The sequence below is a fragment of the Bombyx mori genome, chromosome 13 (assembly GCF_030269925.1).
Source record: "Bombyx mori chromosome 13, ASM3026992v2".
Classification (NCBI taxonomy): domain Eukaryota; kingdom Metazoa; phylum Arthropoda; class Insecta; order Lepidoptera; family Bombycidae; genus Bombyx; species Bombyx mori.
In genome coordinates, this window is record NC_085119.1 from 9,308,265 (window position 1) to 9,329,307 (window position 21,043).

General features: G+C 36.6%; 2 protein-coding genes across 2 annotated transcripts; one reads left to right on the top strand and one right to left on the bottom strand.

Moving 5' to 3' along the window:
• Positions 1 to 552: 552 nt before the first annotated feature.
• Positions 553 to 3,138, bottom strand: LOC101738613 (exosome complex component RRP43). The gene is made up of 5 exons (XM_004927784.3): positions 2,880 to 3,138; positions 2,631 to 2,805; positions 1,700 to 1,994; positions 1,154 to 1,283; positions 553 to 809 (listed from the first exon to the last, which is right to left on the bottom strand). Exons 1-5 carry the CDS (start codon positions 2,894 to 2,896, stop codon positions 575 to 577), a joined length of 852 nt encoding a protein of 283 aa, XP_004927841.1. The 5' UTR covers positions 2,897 to 3,138; the 3' UTR covers positions 553 to 574.
• Positions 3,139 to 3,707: 569 nt separating this feature from the next.
• Positions 3,708 to 5,426, top strand: RpL31 (ribosomal protein L31). Its single transcript, NM_001098281.1, has 3 exons — positions 3,708 to 3,737; positions 3,878 to 4,107; positions 5,262 to 5,426. The coding sequence occupies exons 2-3, from the start codon at positions 3,884 to 3,886 to the stop codon at positions 5,410 to 5,412; spliced, it is 375 nt and encodes a 124-aa protein (NP_001091751.1). The 5' UTR covers positions 3,708 to 3,737; positions 3,878 to 3,883; the 3' UTR covers positions 5,413 to 5,426.
• Positions 5,427 to 21,043: the final 15,617 nt, after the last annotated feature.

The following is a 21,043-nucleotide window of genomic DNA, read 5'->3' on the forward strand; positions in this document are numbered from 1 at the left end:
TACCTGGAGCCACCGCGGTCATCCACAGTGCGTTTCCAGAAGTCTTTTTTGCCACGTGCCATCCGGCTATGGAATAAGCTCCCCTCCAAGGTGTTTCCCGAGCGTTATGACATGTCCTTCTTCAAACGAGGCTTGTAGAGAGTATTAAGCGGTAGGCAGCGGCTTGGCTCTGCCCCTGGCATTGCTGAAGTCCATAGGCGATGGTAACCACTCACCATCAGGGTGGCCGTATCCTCGTCTGTCTGCTTACAAGGGCAATAAAAAAAAAGGCACGTACATATATGCCTTTTAATCGTCCGTATCGACGTTCATCCTGAAGATTCTGTTGGAATATACGAAAAACTTAATTAATGTTTTCTTATCAGTTTCTTCTAAGCGTGTGAAATTTCAATTCAATACGACGCTTGGTAACACTTATAGCAAGATTTATCACAATCAGATGAATGGTTCAGGAATGCATAGAACACATACAACCATCCATTTTTATTATTTAACATTGAATTTTATTCCATTAAATTGGAATCAAAATAAGCTAATCAATAAAACTAAACAAACAATAACATTAAGTATATTGTTATTTATTTGTTCCTTTTCCTTCTAAACATGCATTGATTACTTTCTCCACTGCTATTGTGTGTTGTTCAGCTAATCTTATTGCTTCCTCATTATTTTCTGTTGATAAACTACCACCTCCCAATTTCTGAATGCCACATAATAAGCCTTTGTTGTAGGAGATTATTAAATTTGATCCATTGCCTCCACACATCTCTTCTTCATAATTTGTTGGATCAGTTAATAATATTATTTGGCTGAAAGAAAATAGTTTGAATTATTTTTATGGAAATGTTGGTTTCTTTGTTATATATATTGTTTGTTTGTATATTGGTTGATCCACCCTTTGAGCAAGAATTTAGTATTGCTCGTTGCTAAATATAGGCAATATAGTGGTACCCTTTGCGGCTGTAGCTGGATTAACCTCTTAGGCTACTAGCGTATAGGTAGGGCGAAAAAAGTGATACGTGCGTTAGTTTCCACATCATAGTCTACCAGTCAACAGTATGCCAGCAATTTTTTTTATCTCTATTAACAGATAGTTAATTGCAACAGGTATTTTACAATACTTTTTTTTAAATAATTTTGAATTACAAATTACCTTTGAAAATGTTCGTACACAGCAAAGCTTGTAGCTACCGGTAGTCCATGGATTTTGAGATTTATCCTCTCATTTGTTTCTACTTTTATTTCTTCTGTTTCTGTGTCATAATTAACAGATGGTAATAGTACTGAAAGTTAAACATTAAAATTACATTACTCACTATTGTTTTTTTGAGCTAAATTGGCATTTAATGTAATAATAATATTAATGTGTTAATGAGCGAATGAGTTTATGGTTCATCTTATGTTAAGTGGTTACTAGAAGCCATACCTATTACAATATGAACACCGAGACCCACCTTGTGACTAAGTCTAAGTCGCAATGATGTAGTTTAACTGTTGTCTCAACTCTCGACAACCGGAATTACTGGCCACTCACCAGTATGAATTAAGCAGTTGACCACGAATATTTAGAATTAGACAAGTCAATTTTAATATTTATAATAATATATACAGCAATCTTAATACTACTGGAGGGCTGTATGGTATGACTTTGATTGATAGCAATAAAATTGGTCATTCAAGTGTATTAATATATACTTACATGTTTTGAAGCTGGCTATCAGTGCTATGATGCATGCATCAACCAGGCTCCCGTCATGGTCAATACACACCATATCACAGTACACAACCCATGCTAATTTATCTGGTACAATGCAAAGATCTTTTAGATCAATGCATTTAGAATTTTTGATAATTTCTGATACAATATTATTTATAACTTGTGCATAATCTGAAGGAGGGCCAGGTCTATACTTAGAAGAACATAAAGCAGGTAGTTCCACATTTGTTATTAAAAAACCTAAGTCAGGTTCTTCAGCTTTTGGTACTGCTAATTCCTGAAAAATCCTTAATACTTCATAATTGATTAATATTTATATGATCTATATTTAGATAGATATAAATAAATAAATATTTTAAAATAATAATAATGTTATTTCTTCATTGTTGCAGTCATTATGTGAACATGTCTGCTTTCTTCCTTCCTTTTCTTTTCTTTAGAAGTTTTGTCATAACTTTGATTTAATAAGACCAGCATTGTCACATCCCTTCACACACTTCAGAGCACAATTTATCTTGTTGTTTATGCAATGATGACTTCAACTTTAAAGAGAAAAATGTTGAGAGCTATCTGCAGATTAAAAGCTAGTTTTAGGCTATAGGATATTCTATGAAAAGTGAGTCTATTAGTTAAAAGATGCTTTTGAGACATTCAGCAATAGTTATCTAATCTTATGCAAATTTACTCACACTAATTCTTAATATTTAAAATTTCTAGCTTAATTTTCGAAAGATATATTCACAGCTAACGTCAGCTTATTGGTAATAAACCCATTGAACGTTAAAGCATTTGAATTGGTCGTAGACTTGTGAAAACCAACCTGATATCACGTAAAAAGACACCTAATGCGAAAACGGTAAAAGTACACTATAAAATCAAAATTTTATGATTTAAAGTCATGATATTTATTTACCAGTTTTATTCCACATACAACTGTTGTATTACCACATTTAACTACGGCCGATGCATCTGCAGTTTTTATGGAATTAACATTTAACTTTATGTTCCGATGTTCATCGAAGTTTCTTCCGTCTAGTCTAGTTTTGATAGAAATATAATCGTTGAAATGTTTTACTGGATGTATTAGTCTGAAAGTTTGGTGGTAATTATAACCTTAAACATCAATATGAAATACTATGAATTTCAGTTTCTTTTTACTTACTTATATACTTCGGACATTTTAAAAGTATGAGATATGAATTTAAAGATACATTTATTTAATTATTAGAAAAAAAAACGAAGTTGATACGTAAATTTAAATTAGCAATAATCAAGTCTACTTTAATTTCTAAAGGATCTCACAAACTTTGTTTTGATTTTTGGTTTTTTTTTTGGAGTTTATGGCCTGGTATAGGCCTATTAGACCTTTAGGCCAGATTTTGATTTTTGTTAATGTTGACACAAAGACGTATTAGTTCCATTTTTCTACAGACAGAATAGGCGCAAGTATAATAGTATAAAGCCTAATCTTTTACTTATTCTGTTTATATGAATCATTAAACGCAGCGAAAAATGATATTATTGTTTAATTGAAGTGATATTGATTTATCTGAAACTTAATTGGGTTGTTGAATGAAATGACGTGGAGAGAACGAAATAAAGTCATAGTAAAAAGGTGTTTAATAAAGAAATTTCACAGGACTGGGAAGAATCCGAAAAGCCATTGACTTTTTCATTTTATTTTATGCGTATCATACGTAATTAGTAGTATTCTTGCAGTGTTCTTGTTATGGTCCACTCAAAAAAAAGAAGCAACAGCAGCCTATTATAATATTTTTCCATTTTGATGTGAAGAAGTCACGTCTTTTGAGATAAAATTAAACGAAATGCATGATTTTTCATACATTACACTTTTCGTCTCAAAGGTACGGCTTCGTTTTTTATACCCAAAACATGTATAGTATGGCCATTACTCCATTTGATTGTACAAGTGGAAAAATGAATGAGTATCCATTGACATTGACTTCCTTGACATTCTGACAGTTCTTTTCTAAGTTGAATTCGGTACACGAAACTTAAGGTTTGTGTTTTTGTTAAAAAATCCATATTAATCTTACCTAATTTTTAACAAAATTAAATGTTTCTGATTCTATTTTCTTGTAAGTGATGAAGTGATGTGATTCAATTACATATTTTCATTCAACATACTAAAATTTTCAGATAACAATGGCTAAACCCAAAGGTGAAAGAAAAGGCAAATCAGCCATAAACGAAGTTGTTACCCGTGAATATACAGTTAATTTACACAAACGACTTCATGGTGTTGGATTTAAAAAGCGTGCCCCAAGAGCAATCAAAGAAATCCGAAAGTTCGCTGAAAAACAGATGGGAACTCCGGACATTCGAGTAGACACTCGCTTAAACAAATTCCTTTGGTCTAAGGGAGTCAGGTATACTACTATTTTCTGTTTTCTTCGTTCTTTTTGCTTGGATGTCTTTGATGTAATCTACCCTTCCTAGCAAGAAACTGTTTGACAACTAATACTTAATTGCTAAATGCTAGGTTTATTTTTAGGTTATTTTAACTTGTTAGAATTCAAGTGCGTATAAAATACGAAGTTCAAATAGTTCAGTCGTAAAGGATCGGGCTTAAAATCCAGGGAATAGTGTTAAAAATAATGGAAATTTGAAACATTCAATAATCATTCTTTGTGTTTTGTATTTGTAAGCGATTCTAATAACAATCTGTATGAGTGAGTACTACAACTTTACTTACTTCTGATCCAAAATAAACTTAAATTTGGGTTTGAAGTGTGGGAGAACCATACAACTGGGGCTAGGTCTCAAAGTGGGTAGTGGTAATCTTATTTTGACATCTATGGATCTATGGAGGCTAGGTCCTCAAAGTGGGTAGTGGTAATCATATTTTAACACTTTGTTGTTGGTAATAATTTGTTTTTTTATAGTATAGTTGGGTGAATGATCACTTCGTCGATCACACACAGGAGAAATAGATTTTAAAATGAAAATTTATAATACACTAGCTGACCTGACAGACTTCGTAGTGCCTCAATCAATAAATAAAAGACCTAAACTTTTGTATAAAATAAACATAAAACAAACAAAAGGAATCCGTCTGATGGGGGGGGGGGGGGGACACATCAAAGGGAAAACAAAATTGTTATGTTTATTTAATTACGGGCATTTTCATATTTATCTACCTTTTAAAGCTTCTCTGGACTTCCACAAATAATTCAAGACCAAAATTAGCCAAATCCGTCCAGCCGTTCTCGAGTTTTAGTGAGACCAACGAACAGCAATACATTTTTATATATATAGATAGATTAATAATTTTATAAATTTGGCTATTATTTTTGTATTTATATCTAAAATAGTATTTTCATATAGGGTTCTGGCTTACTTTTTGAGTTTAATGCATATTTTACCATGCATAGTTTAATACATATTTTACTATGGCATTTTGTTGGTATCAAGGGAAGGTTTATGTCATAGTAGCATCGATGTATAAAGGTGGTGTTGTCAGGCTTTAGATTAGTTCTTATATTTTGTTACAACAATGTAATATGAAACATTTTTTCTGCAGAAATGTTCCCTTCCGTGTCCGTGTGAGGCTTTCACGAAGACGTAATGATGATGAAGATTCCGCACATAAGTTATTCACACTAGTGACTTACGTGCCTGTTGCATCTATCAAGGGTTTGCAGACAGAAAATGTTGATGCCAGCCAAGAATAAACTCCTTTAGTATATTTTGGACTTTTATTTGTAAAATTTAGTTTCATTTGTATTACAGTATATGAATTTGATCTCAGCCTAAATTGGTAGGTAGTTTTTTTTATTGCTTTGATCAATGGACGAGCTCACTGCCCACCCGGTGTTAAATAGTTACCGGAGCCCATAGACATTTAAATGCTGCCAACCTTTTGAAGTGAAAGTAAGTTTTGAAGTGAAGCACATGTTTTTGGAAAGATGTTAGACCATATTAAAATTGATAGATTGTCCCATGTTGACAGTGTCCATCGCGTCCATACGGATCCATTACACTTCCTTACGGATCCATCAGATCTAATAACTTGCATTAGACGCCTTAAGCTCAAGACCAGGAGCAGACTTAGGGACCCTAGTAACCGTGCAATCTAGCCTAGACATCAGCCGGCTGAGTTTCTCGCCGGATCTTCTTAGCGGGTCGCGATTCCGATCTGTTAGTAGATTCATACGCGAAGCAGCTATTCTTGATTTGTTTGGTCTCCTTTGGAGGCGCTAGTAATCCTTCAAACAAAAAAAAAGTCCACTTGATATGTGTTCTATGTCCAACAATGGATGACTGGACTGATGATTATGATGATACTTGAGTAAATCTTATACCTTTAAACGAGCAATTTTTGTATATATATATAATCTGAATCTCGGAAACGGTTTTCCAACGATTTTCATAAAGTTTATTATACAGGGGATTTCGGAGGCGACCTAGCTACCATTAATTTTTCGAAAATGTTGTTTAATTCGTGTTTTCAATAATATAATCAACTTTATGACTCTTCCCGACATCTATTGGCGAATAATAATATTATTTTTACTGCTTTAAAGACACAACAAGATGGCGTTATAAAAAAAAAACGAGCAAAGCTCGGTCATCATCTAGTTTTCAAGTTAAGAAAAGTTTTGTAACAGTGATATTGGTCAAACTTCTAAAAGTACTTTACCTCATTTGAAGAGGGTCAAATAATTTCATCAGAACACTGGTGGGGAGTTCATTTCAGAACTTAATGGTATTGTCGGAAAATTGCTTCTGGAAAAATCTATAATTTTCAAGAGGTTACTACTATTGCGAATATACAATGGCGAAAAGTCGTGTGATACTAAAAAGGAGAAAATGGTACAATATCAAAATACTCCATGTGAATCATTTGATAGAACATATTACAGAGAAACTTAAAACTGAAATATAATACTATAAAAACTTAAAGGAAAACTCCTCTGATCTCACATTTCAAAGATCGTAATTTCTTTGTCACGTTGCGCAGCATGTCTACTTGAGATTTCAGCATTCTTTAAATAGTTTAGTTGTATGAGTTAAATCTTCACGGATTCATTCATTGTTTGGGACAGTTTGCTGGTGATAGCACGTATTACGGGAAGCTTGGTGCCACCGACCTGCTTATTTTTACTGCAGCGAACCATTCATATCTTCTGATTCAAAGGACAGGACAGTCGTTATAAAACAACGGAGACGAAAAAAATTAGCTTTTGTAAATGAAATTATTACTGGAGCCAATAGACTTAAAACTGGTAAATACCACTGTGTCATTTCCATATGTCAATGGCCCAATTGAGACTTGGAATCGAAGTCTTAAATTTGTAGCTAGAGGTACAACATAGATTAACACTAGACAGAAACCACCTTACAACTGGTGGTAAGAAGTCTTGCGAGTCCACACGGGTAGGTACCACCACCCTGCCTATTTGTGCCGTGAAGCAGTAATGCGTTTCGGCTTAAAGAGCGGGGCAGCGGTTGTACTGTAAACACTTTAAAACTCTTGTTTCAAGGTAGGTGGTGGCATTTGCGTTATAGATGTATATGGGCTCCGGTAATCACTTAGCACCAGGTGGGCCTTGAGTTCATCCAACCACCTAAGCAATAAAAAAAAATACAGTATACTTGTTAACCTAATAAGGTAGGTTAAGAGGAATATCTGATCGTTGTACCTCGCTGTATCTACTAAGTGCAAACAATAGTAATGCGTTCCACTTGGAGTAGCAACGTAATCGTTTCTGTCAGTGTTACGCGTCATGTCTCAAGATGGGCAGTGAACTTAATGGTTATTGCCGACTTGTCGGTTGAACCCTGTGTAAGTCTCTCTAGTTATTTGTCCTAGTAAATAAATTTGGATCTCATAATTCACGGTACATATTCACACATGCGTGTGATCTGTACCATGGAGGGAACCTTATCAATTAATTATGAGTTAATGGTTTTTTCTTAGGTTTTACCAAATTTCAAATAAAATAAATGCGTTAAACCGTAAAAGTAGTTTTAAATAGTATTTTATTTTTTTCATCGACGTATTGGAATACTTAAAGTGAATGCGTGGAAGAGAATACAAAAGCGAGCAGTAAACAACGCATTACTTGTCGGATGTCATAGGTTTGTAGGATGTGGCGTGAGTTAAGCAACGTGCCTACACCCGCCGACCGCAACGCTGGGCTTGCGGTGCACTTCCATTAGTACGGCTAAACCCATTACGGAGACATCTTATTCTTACCACCTGTATACCCGTACCGTCTCTTGGATACGAACAGTAATCAGTAGATTTTGACATGAGTTAGCAAGTGATTTAATCCGATGAATTTAATGTTACTGATAAAGATTCTGATCAAATTTGTAGTTAAAACATAATTTTCAAGGAACCTAATTAAATCTTATGGCTGATGATTATGATGATACTTGAGTAAATCTTATACCTTTAAACGAGAAATTCTTGTAGGTATATATGTATATATAATCTGAATCTCGGAAACGGCTCCCAACGATTTTCATAAAATATAGTATACAGGGGATTTCGGGGGCGATAAATCGATCTAGCTACGATTTATTTTCAGAAAATGTTGTTTTATTCGTGTTTTCAATAATCAACTTTATCGATAATCAACTTTATGACTCTTCCCGACATCTATTGGCGAATAATAATACTATTTTTCTTAATTGAGAGCAACTAACTGCTTTAAAGACACAACAAGATGGCGTTAAAAAAAAAAAACGAGCAAAGCTCGGTCGTCACCTATATAGTTTCATCTAATTCAGACGTTTACTTTTATGAAATCATATACCTAGTTGTTTGTGTAAAATAGTTATAGATCTATTGAGAGCGAACAATACAAGAGCAGTTATAACGAGGAAAAGCCTTGAGCATTATCTCTCACACTCGACCGAGCTTCGATCGCTGCTTCGACGATTCACAAAGCCTTGTTAAGGTCTAATGACACGCGAACAACCAAAATCTCCACTTATTTATACTTTTCAATTTGACAATTATATTTTCATTCATCTCGATGGTAACGTAAGTTATAGGTATATGAAAATAAGTTAGACATTTGGATTTGAAGCTGTTGAATTTTACTCATCTTTATTTCAAATTCAAATATAAAAAAAAGTCGGTAAGCGAAATAATAATATATTATCGAGCATTTGTTATTTTACGATTTCCACGTGAGCAATCAAATGCAGACACCTACTTGGCAATGGAGTTAATAAATGTTCCGTATGTGTGGGAACGGAGGCGTAACTGCACATAAAATATGACTTTCAAAAAAGTATTCAAAACAATTCTGTGATTTAGATTAACCACAAATTATCTGTTTGACATTACATAATGCAAGATTTGCTCATATACCTTTTTTTTTTTTTTTTTGGTCAGGAGGAAATCGCCGGACTTCCGCCCTCCCGTGGGGATGGAAGGCGGGGCATGTCGGAGTCGAACTGACTAAAACCTCCTGTCGCTCAACAACCCGCGTCCGAACCTCGCATGAGACAGAACCCATGAAAAGGCAAAGGGGGGAAAGTGAAGCGTTTAGTGCGGAGCACATCTCTCCCATCACCCTCCCCCTCGGGACGCCGGACCAGCGGTCGTCGGCGCCACGACCACCAGCCCTCTCGGTCGGCAGGCTATCCGGAGCCCGCCTAGATGGCGCCGGTTAGAATGGGTTATCCTACGGAATGCCCCGCTGGGTCAGAACCAGCGTAAGTCGTGGCTAGCCGGCCTTCCGGCTACTCTTTATAACCCGGATGCTCTTGCGTAAAACGCGTGCAGAGCAGCTTGCACGTCGTCTTCTTAGGCCCCCTTCGCCGGTCCCCAGACCGACATATGAAGGGGACCCGAAGCTCATATACCTAGTATATTTTTCAATTTATTTTTAAAACTGAGATGTGAAGTTTTTCCGAGATCATAAAAATGTGCAATAGCAGTAGATATTATATCTATACTAATATTATAAAGCTGAAGAGTTTGTTTGAACGCTCTAATCTCAGGAAGTACCGGTCCGATTTGAAAAAATCTTTCAGTGTTAGATAGCCCATTTATTGAGAAAGGCTATAGACTATATAACATCACGCTATGACCAAAACAAGCGGAGCACTAATAAAGAATGTTTCAGAATCGGGTTTTTTTTCCTTTTGAGAGCTTCCGCTGCGTGCGCTGCAGAAACGGTTAAAGTTTCGCTAAAATAAAGTAGGACAGAATTATTCCTCTTTAAAAGATCTAAAAAAAGTCCGCGATAGCATATGTCTATATGTTAAGGTTGGCTCACTATAACGTTTTTTATGCTAACCAAATTTGTTCTAAAATAAAGCATTATTTGTGAACTATTCTACGCGGACGCAGTCGCGGCAAAAGCTAGTATACTATATGTACTCTATCACAATTTCCCGAACTTTACATAATACCCGAAAAGTCAACTTTTGTTTTTGTCCTACCTATGCTGATAGCCTTGAAGGGCTATTTCAGCTTTGCCTTGAGGTGTAGGTGAGCTCACGGGGCTCAAATCAGGAGTGTTGCTAACACTGGCCCTAGCAAGAGCAGTGCTTCGCAGAATCTACTACCGGATCGGAAGCGCGACTCACTCAGAATATCCGGCGAGAAACTCAGCGGGATGTGTCTAAGGGTTAAATTACTCGTTGACCCCTTCGTCGCAAGCGACGGGTTCGGCGAGGACGGTGACCGGAAGTTATCAAAAGCGTGCGTGGTAATAAATTTAGATTCGCTCCTAAAACTAATTCATTAAAAACTGTAAACAATTCTAAAGAAAATCGGTAATCGTTGAATTCATGTAAAATATGACAAAAGAGAGCCTCCAAAAGACAATGTCGTACGTATATATTAGCGGGCACGCCCTGCTCGCACAAAGGCGTAATTTATATGGCCGCGCGGAGACGGGTGCCTGAGTTATGTCCCGGCGATAGCGACGAGCTTTTAACTGCCTAATGGAGCGATTTACTCCTGCCACCTTGCCCCTGTTCTTCTGTTTACATCGGACCGACCGTTGCACGTTGGATTGCTTCGATAATAACAGAGATTAATTCCTTGTCACTTAACTGGATTAATCGAGTTCAGGATATCACTTTTTTTTGTAAAGTAAATCTTTTTATGCTATGAATGGAAAACACTAATTTAACCTCCATACTTATGTTGATTACAAGTAAGAAACTTCATAAATCAAGAGCTAATGTTGTGGATGATGCGTGCCTATTAAATGGTTTTCTTAACGATTGAAGAAACAACTTTTTAGAACTCGGTTACGAAACGAAAAATGGTATTAAAATTAACGCGATATTAAAAGATTGGTTACAATCACGCCCTGACTGTTGTGTTTATTTTTTTGAGAAATTTAAATACAACACATATAGATTTTACAGTTGCGAATTTAAAATTAGATTGATTTAATAAAGACATTTAAAGGGATTATATATTTGTCTTTATATGGAGTATCGGCTACCGAGAACGAATACGAAAAGTTTTTCAATAAAACACAGCCCTCAGAGACAACATTTCAATGGAGCGCCGTGCGATGTTTACGACCGAGGCTCCGGCGCGCCCGTGCTCATTCCTCCACACACTACAGAACAATCCAATTCGAATGTATTGATCAAATTGTACGGAAATGTACCTATGTAAAGTAAACTCACTGGAAAATAAACAAGTAGGTATTACAACAACAAATAAAGGCTCCTAAGAAAGTGGCATCATGAGGGATTATGGATATGCTCAGATATATAAGTATCATAGGTTCGTTATATCGTTATCGGCGAAATATAAATTAATAGATATTTATTTTCCATTTGTACTAGGTATCAAGATTTTTTTTCTACCCGATAGTGAATATTCACTATTTTTTATTGACATCAGCATCGTCAAGTCCAAGACCATGGAGAGGAGCCATAATCGGACCATATTCAATTGTAGGGGCGGATGCGGCCCGCGTCTGACTGAGACTGCAAAATTCATCGCGTTTCTGTTAGCGTTTCTGTGTGTGGTAGGTGAGTACTACTTTTTGTACTACTACTGCGTTGGCCCTATGACCTCGAAGTGGATATTGGCCTCTGGCAATAAACGACGCTATTCGTCCCGGCTGCGTAACATCTTGCCAGTCCGGCACTTGTAGCTCGCATAGATCCCGTTCCACAGCGTCAGACCAGCGATACTTGGTCCTCCCTACGGGGTAGCATCTCTCAGGTACATTCACGTACATCAGCTTCATAGCCCGATCATGTTCCACCTGCACTACATCCCCGAGTCACACGGACCTCCTTGCCTTCATCTCCCCTAGAATATTTGGGTGACCAAAAAGCTCCTACTTAACTTTGCTTTTCCGAACGCGCCAACCACCGTAACCGGAGTTTTGATGCAAATGTAAAATTTAGTGCGAATACCTACGCATTTCAACACAAACTTGTGTGCCGTTTTAAAATATAACTTTTCACTGTATCCATTGGTTTCCAAATTTCCAGCCTAACAAATAAAGAAAAAAGAAAAAAAATTGATTAGGACTTTCTAGTTTTTTCTTTTTCCCATTCTTTAAGATCGCTAAGGCTTACTTTCCGCCTAAGATTTTGAATTTTATTTGATGTTAATAAAGTAGTCTGTAATTCGAAAAGTCACTGAAAAATAAGTTTCATATACAAATTTTGTTTTCGGCAAAATAATGACTTCCAAAATATTTTCAGAAAAACTATATTCGTAGTTGTAAAATGTATAGTTTTATAGGTAATGTAAAAATAGTGATAGAGTGATTTTTCGTAATTATATATACAGAATTAGTATACAGAATTACTTTTTTTTATCTTTAAAGTAAGGACTTACGTACTAAACTTATTTTATAATTTTAACTTGGTCTAGTGGATGTCTTGACATTTTTGTTGAAACAATACTTCCAAGACTACCTTAAGAAGTGTTGTAACATTGAGTTGATTTGCTTAAATTGTGGGAGGACTTCTACCCTTATGCCTTCCTGAGAACTTGGAGACATTTTGGACTCGGTGACCATATTTTCTACGAGAAAAGTGCTGCCCACTGTCATTTCAATATCGTAATCTATATTCAGCAGCTATATGGATCAGATTTCTATGCTGAAGGCTACTATGATGATGATGTGTTTAGCAAAAGTGCGCACTGCGAAACTTTTAAGATTCGTATTGAAAAAATATTAGAGTAGGTAGCTATTGACGTTAGTGTATTTGTGAGATCGAGTGTGCAGAGAACAATATTCGGTCGTGTATCGGCAGTAATTGGCTGGGAGTGGGCGGATCGATTGCTCGATGTGACACAAATACCTCGTTCTACGACGCAATCATTCACAGTAATCCACTATCGACCTAATTGTTACTTCTAATGACTATTACTTTTGAACAGTTTTGTTTTTTATTTGTTTTTTGTATTTAATGAATTTGATAGCGTCTCTAATAGCTAAAAATATAGTAATAAACGTTCAACATTCAACGGCCTCAGGTAGGATTTTATCCTCAATTTTAGTTCTATAAACGGACAAGAGAAAGAACACGTATAATCTTACCTCAATATTAGATATCTCACGAAAAGATACTCATTCTGAACAGGAATCGAACCTGAACTCTATAGTATAGTAGTTAAGTCACTGACTATTTGACAAATATCTGAAACTAGCGACCCGCCCTCGCTTCGCTTCGGAAACTGTAATTTATTATTGATTTCTCCACTATTTAATCGTTGTTATTATACATATAAACCTTCCTCTTCAATCACTCTATCTATTAAAAAAAAAACACATCAAAATTCGTTGCGTAGTTTTGAAGATTTAAGCATACATAGGGACAGACAGATATAGGGACAGAGAAAGCGACTTTGTTTTATACTATGTAGTGATTACACACTAGAGGACTAGGCGATATTTAAGCTTTCATGATTATAATCACCATTAAAGTTAAACAATACTGAGTGAGCCGTGGATGCGTCTGCTTACGCATTAAACACTTATTATGGAATTGAAACACTTTTAATCTTAAACTGAATTAATTTTATCTATAATACATTTGCTACATCATCAAACCGATAGATAGTGCTGTGCCTTGATTTCACATATTAAAATCATTCTGTGGGACATTAGTGGGGACGATGTAGGTAATTTAATTGCACGCCAACCAGCCACTACTGCTATTTATTACTGCAACGTATTTAGCAAATTTGTGACACCTGTTTCCGCCTGATATAAATCTTCGAACGTGGTTGCGTGCATTAACTAGATTAATTGTCTCACACAAATTAACTATTTTGTTTGTTTCCGTGTACTTTCACTTATAACGAAAGCTTTTATGCTAGAAAAAGTATCTGTCTTAAAGTAGTAGATTCATTCATTCGCGAAGCAGTTGCTCTTGAGTTGTTAGGTCTCCTTCGGAGGCGCTCGGGCGGCTGTTATCAAATCCCATCCTTCCTGGCTGAGCCTCAGTTCACCCGCCTGTCCTGGTGAGACTGGAAAGGCCTCCGGGCCACCAGTAATCCTTCAATCATAAAAAAAACGTTCTCAAAATGGTATAAAGGAAGTCATGAATTCTGGCTTGATGTAATAGGGTCGTCGACTTCATGGTGTAAGGCGGGCGGCGACAGACATTATCTTATCGATGGGCCTGATAACTACTTAATGGCCCTCCCACTTTCTATGTCATGGTGTATCGATTACCTTAAAATATCGGTGGTCGTAGACATTACAATGTAAATACCGCCACCCATCTGAGATGTGGGGTAGAAATATGTATATCATAACGGCTGTCTCCCTTTCAAACTGGAAGGTGTGTTTGCTTCTTGGGACATATAGGTAGGTTAACTTCACCCGTTTGGACTCAGAATAAGCTCGACCACTATTCAATCCCGGTTAGCGACACGTGGTTTAAAATAAAGGAAAGTAAAGAAAAAAAGGCTGATAGATTGTGTTTATAATAAATGTATTCGGTTACAATTCTACACATGACTAAAAATAGAGATGAAGAGCCAAAACATATCGCGCTGATAAGGGAAAGGATAAGGAAGATGTTGCAAGAAAACAATTTCTATTTTAATTTAAAATTTAAAATTATTACAAATAGTAATAACACCTAAAGCCAGATAAATTTTTTTACCAACGTGGTAACAAATCCGATCCGTTTGATAGTCTAGTTTCGTTTGTGATCCTCGTGTCGAAGGGCGTGCCCGTTATGTGGGACTACTGAAGTGACCCATCAAACGACCTACTTAAATTATGTCGTTTCTTGCCAGAACATTCGAACCTCGCCCGACATAGAACTGGGAGAGGTAGGAGGCTGATAGCGGTCAACATTGCATCCAGACGCGCGGCCACTCCAAGGATGCCTGAACGATGGCGTCGTCGGTCAAAACTCTTTTTCAACCCCCACGGTCGGTAGTTCAAGCCGCCCAGATGGTGCTTTGTGATTCTGGATTATCTTACTAGAGCAAAACCAGCATGCTAGATTGAAACGCGATACATCACCAATCTATCTCTCTTTAATATCATATCTGCGGCAAGGTACTACAGTAGGTACGTTAGTGCACCGCGCGATCTTTACCTCACCAGTCGCCTCAATGCGAAACACCGAGGAAAACGATCGCTTCTTACAGCTTAAATTTTAACCTTAGCTTACCGTAATACACTTAAAAACATTACCAATGTACTTATTCATGTTATGCGCTCTGGTTTTGGTTTTATCAATTCCAACAGGATTTAAAAGAGCAGTCATAGGAAGATGGCGGCAAGTAAGGCAGCGGCCGTACCTTTGGCATTAGTGCAGATGGTACCCTCAGACACAGCCCACTGAGTGGGTCACGTTTCGGATCCGGTGGTAGATTCTGCGAAGCACGGCTCTTGCTAGGGTTCGTGTTAGCAACGTCGTCAGGTTTGAGCCCCGTGAGCTCACCTACTAGTTAAGGTTACGTTGAAATAGCCTCTCAAGGCTCTCAACTTAGGTAGGAAAAAACAAAAAAAAGCAGATGATGAACGACAGTAATTTCTTACGATCATGTGAGCCACATTCATTTCATGGTAATAAAAAATCGTACGCCTTTTTAAATGTCGTTGATAAAAATTGCTAACGAATTTAAAAAATAAACCAACAGAGCTACAAACAAAATTATAATATTCTAAGTGAAAATTTATTATATCACAAACACAATTCTATTTCTTTTTAAAGAGTAATAAATTTGCAAGGATACATTTTATTGCAGCAAGAGTTTGAAACAAATCTTCATGAATTGAAACATCTTAGCTGCACTGTTTTATGTTTTATTTTACAGATTTTCACTCACATTTAATATTTCTTTACGCCCTATGCGTTTTTAGGTTAAGCACAGTTATATGAATAGCAATCGGGAATAGGGGATTCAAGGGTTTTTGTGAATATGTTGTAAATTTGTCTTTTTATTAAAGAGTTAGGCAATTTAAATAAAAGCTTAGAGAGGTAAATTAAGAACCTCAACATAGCATTTTATTTGTAAGTTCTATGTAAATAATAAAAAAATACAATCCATGGATCTATTCTTAAAATAAGAAGCATACATTCGGATTTTATTGTACTTATTTTTAACTATATTTATGGGTTGACTGCTCATCTGTGACTAGGGGATTACCGAAGCCTCGAACAAAACAAGGTGAATATAGCTTGAGACACGAGTCTCAACAGTATTGTTATGTCCCACCCTTCAAACTAAAGGCAAGGGAGGGTGGTATATTCACGTGTGGGCTTAAAATACGTCGTACCACCCAAAATTTTAAATTTTTTTTAGCTTCAATTTTTATTACACCGTATTCATCGAGGTAGTTGTTCGCGAACACGTTACGTTCCGTATCTTTTCAATCAAGCTTTAAAAGTTTACTAAGCAATAGACCGAGAATTAATTATGTCCATGAGCCATACAAGAAACTTATACCTTGTAGTAAAAAAAGCAAGTAATGTTGCATTAGGATTATTTTATATGTAGTTTTAAATTTTCTGAAAGATCCATATCCAAGATTTTGTCATTTGAATTTAGTAATAAGATGCTTAAACTGAATAATCCTGGTGGAAGGTTCAGGGAGTAGTGCGGCCTCTAACGACCCTCTAGTACTTGAGGGTACTCCACGCTTCGGCTGCTCCGCGCTCATGCACTTTTCAAGTACGCACTGTTTATGCTCCAGTTCGGTTCAGAAACTTAAATTCAGCTACAGACATGGTATGTTTATATAAAAATACTATTACATACATATTATGTTTTATGGTGGAAATTCTACTAATTTTACTAGTTTTTACTGGTGGTAGGACCTCTTGTGAGTCCGCGCGGTATCACCACCTTGCCTATTTCTGCCGTGAAGCAGTAACGCGCTTCGATTTGAAGGACTGGGCAGCCGTTGTAACTATACTTGAGACCTTAGAACTTATATCTCAAGGTGGGTGGCGCATTTACGTTGTAGATGTCTATGGGCTCCAGTAACCACTTAACACCAAGTGGACTGTGAGCTCATCCACCCATCGAAGCAATAAATAAATAAAAATGTTATTGAAGAAATATAATGTTTACTTACTACCCCTGCCAACGAAATTAGTCTGCTTATAATGGCAATAAAAACTTTTTTCGTTTTTATTTATAGCACATGACTCTTTGTGTTGTTATCATAAGTTTTATTCTGATATCAAATGGCTGTAGGTATATTTAATGAAAGAAGTGGTATAAGTAGTTATCGGAGCCTATAGACATTTGAATGTCTGAGTTTTAATTGTAGCCTAACGTGTACACCTAAAACGGGAACATATTACAGATTCGCGGCAGAAATAGGCTGTGGCATGTACTGACGTGTGCGGTCTTACAGCGCTAGTACTATTATATGTATATATCATTACACGACTAAGTTTAATTGTATTTCTACTGGGCTTGAGATTTCGTGAAAATATTCCAATGGAACATTCTCAGAAACTCCGAAGTTTGAGTTTCAATTAAATTTGTATAAGTCAAAGCGTAAACATTTTACGAGTGTCAATTAAAGAAAAAATTGAAGTATAGATCGTTTTGATTGTTATTTCAATATGAAGGCATATTTTTATTTACTCGGTCAGTTTTTGAAACGCAACATACATACATCTACATGCCGACTGCACGTAAGCTAAGTGAGGGATGCTTAAGATATGAAGAGCTCTTGTAAGTCGTAGCCTTCTGTTGCGCAGTACGGGCGAGATGTTTATGCATTATGTATCCTCTCCTTAAGCAGACTTTCATGTTCGGGTTAGCATACTATCTTTGAACCGCATCTTTTGTTTCAGCACGGCGGCTCTTTTTAAGAAATCAGTTTTGTCACTTTGCTCGGTAAAGATGTAATCATTCTGTTTGATATCATGAATTCTGTTCTTTTTTTTATTGCTTAGATGGGTGGACGAGCTTACAGCCCACCTGGTGTTAAGTGGTTACTGGAGCCCATAGACGTCTACGACGTAAATGCGCCACCCACCATCTATCCCCCTAAGAGCTTCGGGCTCCACCCGTTTTGTGCGGGAAGGAGCCTAGGCGTGGGGCGGCGTGGTAAGCCGCGTTCCCCCGACCGCTCCGGGGGAATGTGTAGCGCGGCACCATCAATGCGGGCTCTTGGCCCGTCGACCGAGGGAACCGGCGGTCGTGTCGCTGGCGGCCGCCGGTCCGGCGTCTGGGGGACGGCGGGATGGATGTAATATGCTCTGCGTAAACCCTCTCCCTCCGTCTCAATAGCTCCGACTGGGTTCCCACCCGGTCCGGGGTAGGGCGCCGGCTGTGAGCGGCAGGAGTTTTTAGTGAGGTTCAACTCCCACATACCGGATCCGGCGATTTTCTCATGTGGAAAAAAAAAAACCCACCATGAGATATCAGTTCTAAGGTCTCAGTATAGTTATAACGGCTGCCCCACCCTTCAAACGGAAACGCATTACAGCTTCATGGTAGAAATAGGCAGAGCGGTGGTACCTACCCGTGCTGACTCACAAGAGGTCCTACCACCAGTAAAAAAACTTTCCTATGAAACTGTTGTTATATGGTTGGGTTGTATTTAAAATAAATATTTCAAACCTGTCATGGCAAGATTAAGTAAGTAATACTGAGGAATTTGTACCGCAATCACAGTGGACAAGATTAATGACCGTTTCCCGTTTCGAATGAAGGCGACTCGCTGGATGCTAATTTCGTTGCCTGATGCGTCCGTCGGTCGGGTGACATTTCAGTTTCACATTTTACTGGTATGCCGTTTGACTACTATAATTACGGGTGAGGTAGCCAGTCAAACCATATCCAATTGATAATTTGGAAGGCAAATCTGTTTTACCGACGTTCGAAATTGGGAATAACTTACGAAAATGACAATTTATCGTACTAGAATTTATACAACAAATTTTAAGATAAAATGAAACTTAAATAATTATTGTAAAAAATCAATTATAATTCAATATGGAGATTGGACGTCTTGCTTCTACGAAGACGTAAATTAATACTTGCTAAATTTCGTTTTAAAGGTATTTATTGTTTTACGATAGTCCTTTAAAGTAAAAATTGAACCAGTTTTTAAAAAAATTACGATAATTATTGTTAATATATGTAGGACGGCGGATTAACGAGAAATGGATCTCACCTTATTTATTTTTTATATTTTACACAAAGAAAAAACAACATCACTTTTACATCTTACCACCACCACACACACTAATCTTTTTTTTTCTGACTACCTACTGACTTTGACAGACATGACCATCCACAAATTTGGGTTGTCAGATTTAAATAAAATTAAATTCTAAAAAATACTCCACATATATATAAATAAGCACGTAAAAATATAATAAATCTTCCAGTTAAATGTATATATTGATAAGTACATAACGTTATTGAAATTTATTGCTGATTCACGTCCGGCGTACTGTTGTTATTTCAGTTGAGCGAGTGGGGTGAAGTGAAATAAATGAAACAATGTTACACACGCGATTGAGCAAATATTTCATCAACTTGTTGCCCGAAGGACACGGGAAACGGTGTTGTACTTATCCCCTTAACGACATCCCGTGGATACCATTGTAAGACAAGATCAGGGGAAGGATGGATTCTCAATAAATATAACGATATTCCGTAAATAAACACTATCCGCTATACGATTCCTTTTTTTTATTGCCCTTGTAGACAGACGAGCATATGGTAACCTGATGGTAAGTTGTTACCGTCGCCCATGGACTTCAGCAATGCCAGGAGCAGAGCCAAGTTGCTGCCTACCGTTAAGTACTCTCTACAAGCCTCGTTTGAAGAAGGATATGTCATAGCGCTCGGGAAACACCGCAGAGGGGAGCTCATTCCATATATGTAGATACATGAACACGCAAAAGGTATGGTCTATATAGGACTTATTTTTAGCAACCATTTGCTTTGTGACAAGTGAAGAGTACATTATACGAGTAGTAGATAGGTACATTATGTGTAATACATGTAATATGTAATGATTATAATTGTACTTTTTTCTTCGGTTTTCGCGAGCCGTAAACCTAATTAAAAGTACTTTTGCTGTGTAGTTTTGTGTTTTGTCATTGTCATTGACATGTCATGAATGGACGGTAGTTAGCACAGTTTTCATACGTCGACGAATAAAATCTAAGTCCATAAAAACTGTAAAGCATATATCGCATATAATTTAATGAGAGTTAGAAACGAGATTTTTAACGGTAAAAGTAGTTTTAAATAAGTAATAGCTGATTTATCTGCTACTAGTGACATTTTCGCTCCATTGTAACAGTCGCTAAAATATGAAAAATAATTTCTTATTTAAACTACTCATACGGCACCAGTCGTACGTCAAAGATACTATTATAAAAACCTTGTCTTGAGCACCAAAAATAATTATTAAAGTTTTACAACTTAAAGATATAAATTATAAAAGATTGCAAGCGCACTAAAAACATACACACTCATACAACAAATACATACATTTTTGTAATTAGAAATTTCATAATATAGTAATTGTAATAATACTACACAAACATGTGTGTATTGTAGATTTATAAAAGTACATATTACATACTCGAATATACATGGATAAATGTGTGTTAAGAATATTATGGTATATATAATATATATATAACATATTATGTTTTATAAAGGTTAAATTTTTGCCTGTTATGCCGCCGTTTTACGTCAAGATTTAAAAAATACTTAATAATCATAATTTGTATTTCTAATAAAAAAAAACATATGTAATGTATATTGAAATGCATATTTCGAATTTTATTTCTAAGCATTTGAGTATTACGTGAAATGTGTTGCGAATCACGGCCTCTGGCCACCTCTAATCGCTACTGAACTATGATACCAGTTATTTACAAGCTTAT

What these genes read in the sequence shown, in the direction of transcription:
- LOC101738613 (XM_004927784.3), bottom strand. An exon ending in TTGTATGTGGAATAAAACTG is followed by an intron (nt 1,995 to 2,630) that starts GTAAATAAATAT and finishes AGGATTTTTCAG; the next exon opens with GAATTAGCAGTACCAAAAGC. An exon ending in GTGTACGAACATTTTCAAAG is followed by an intron (nt 810 to 1,153) that starts GTAATTTGTAAT and finishes ATTTTCTTTCAG; the next exon opens with CCAAATAATATTATTAACTG.
- RpL31 (NM_001098281.1), top strand. Translation starts at nt 3,884, where the DNA reads ATGGCTAAACCCAAAGGTGAAAGAAAAGGCAAATCAGCCATAAACGAA. An exon ending in CTTTGGTCTAAGGGAGTCAG is followed by an intron (nt 4,108 to 5,261) that starts GTATACTACTAT and finishes TTTTTTCTGCAG; the next exon opens with AAATGTTCCCTTCCGTGTCC.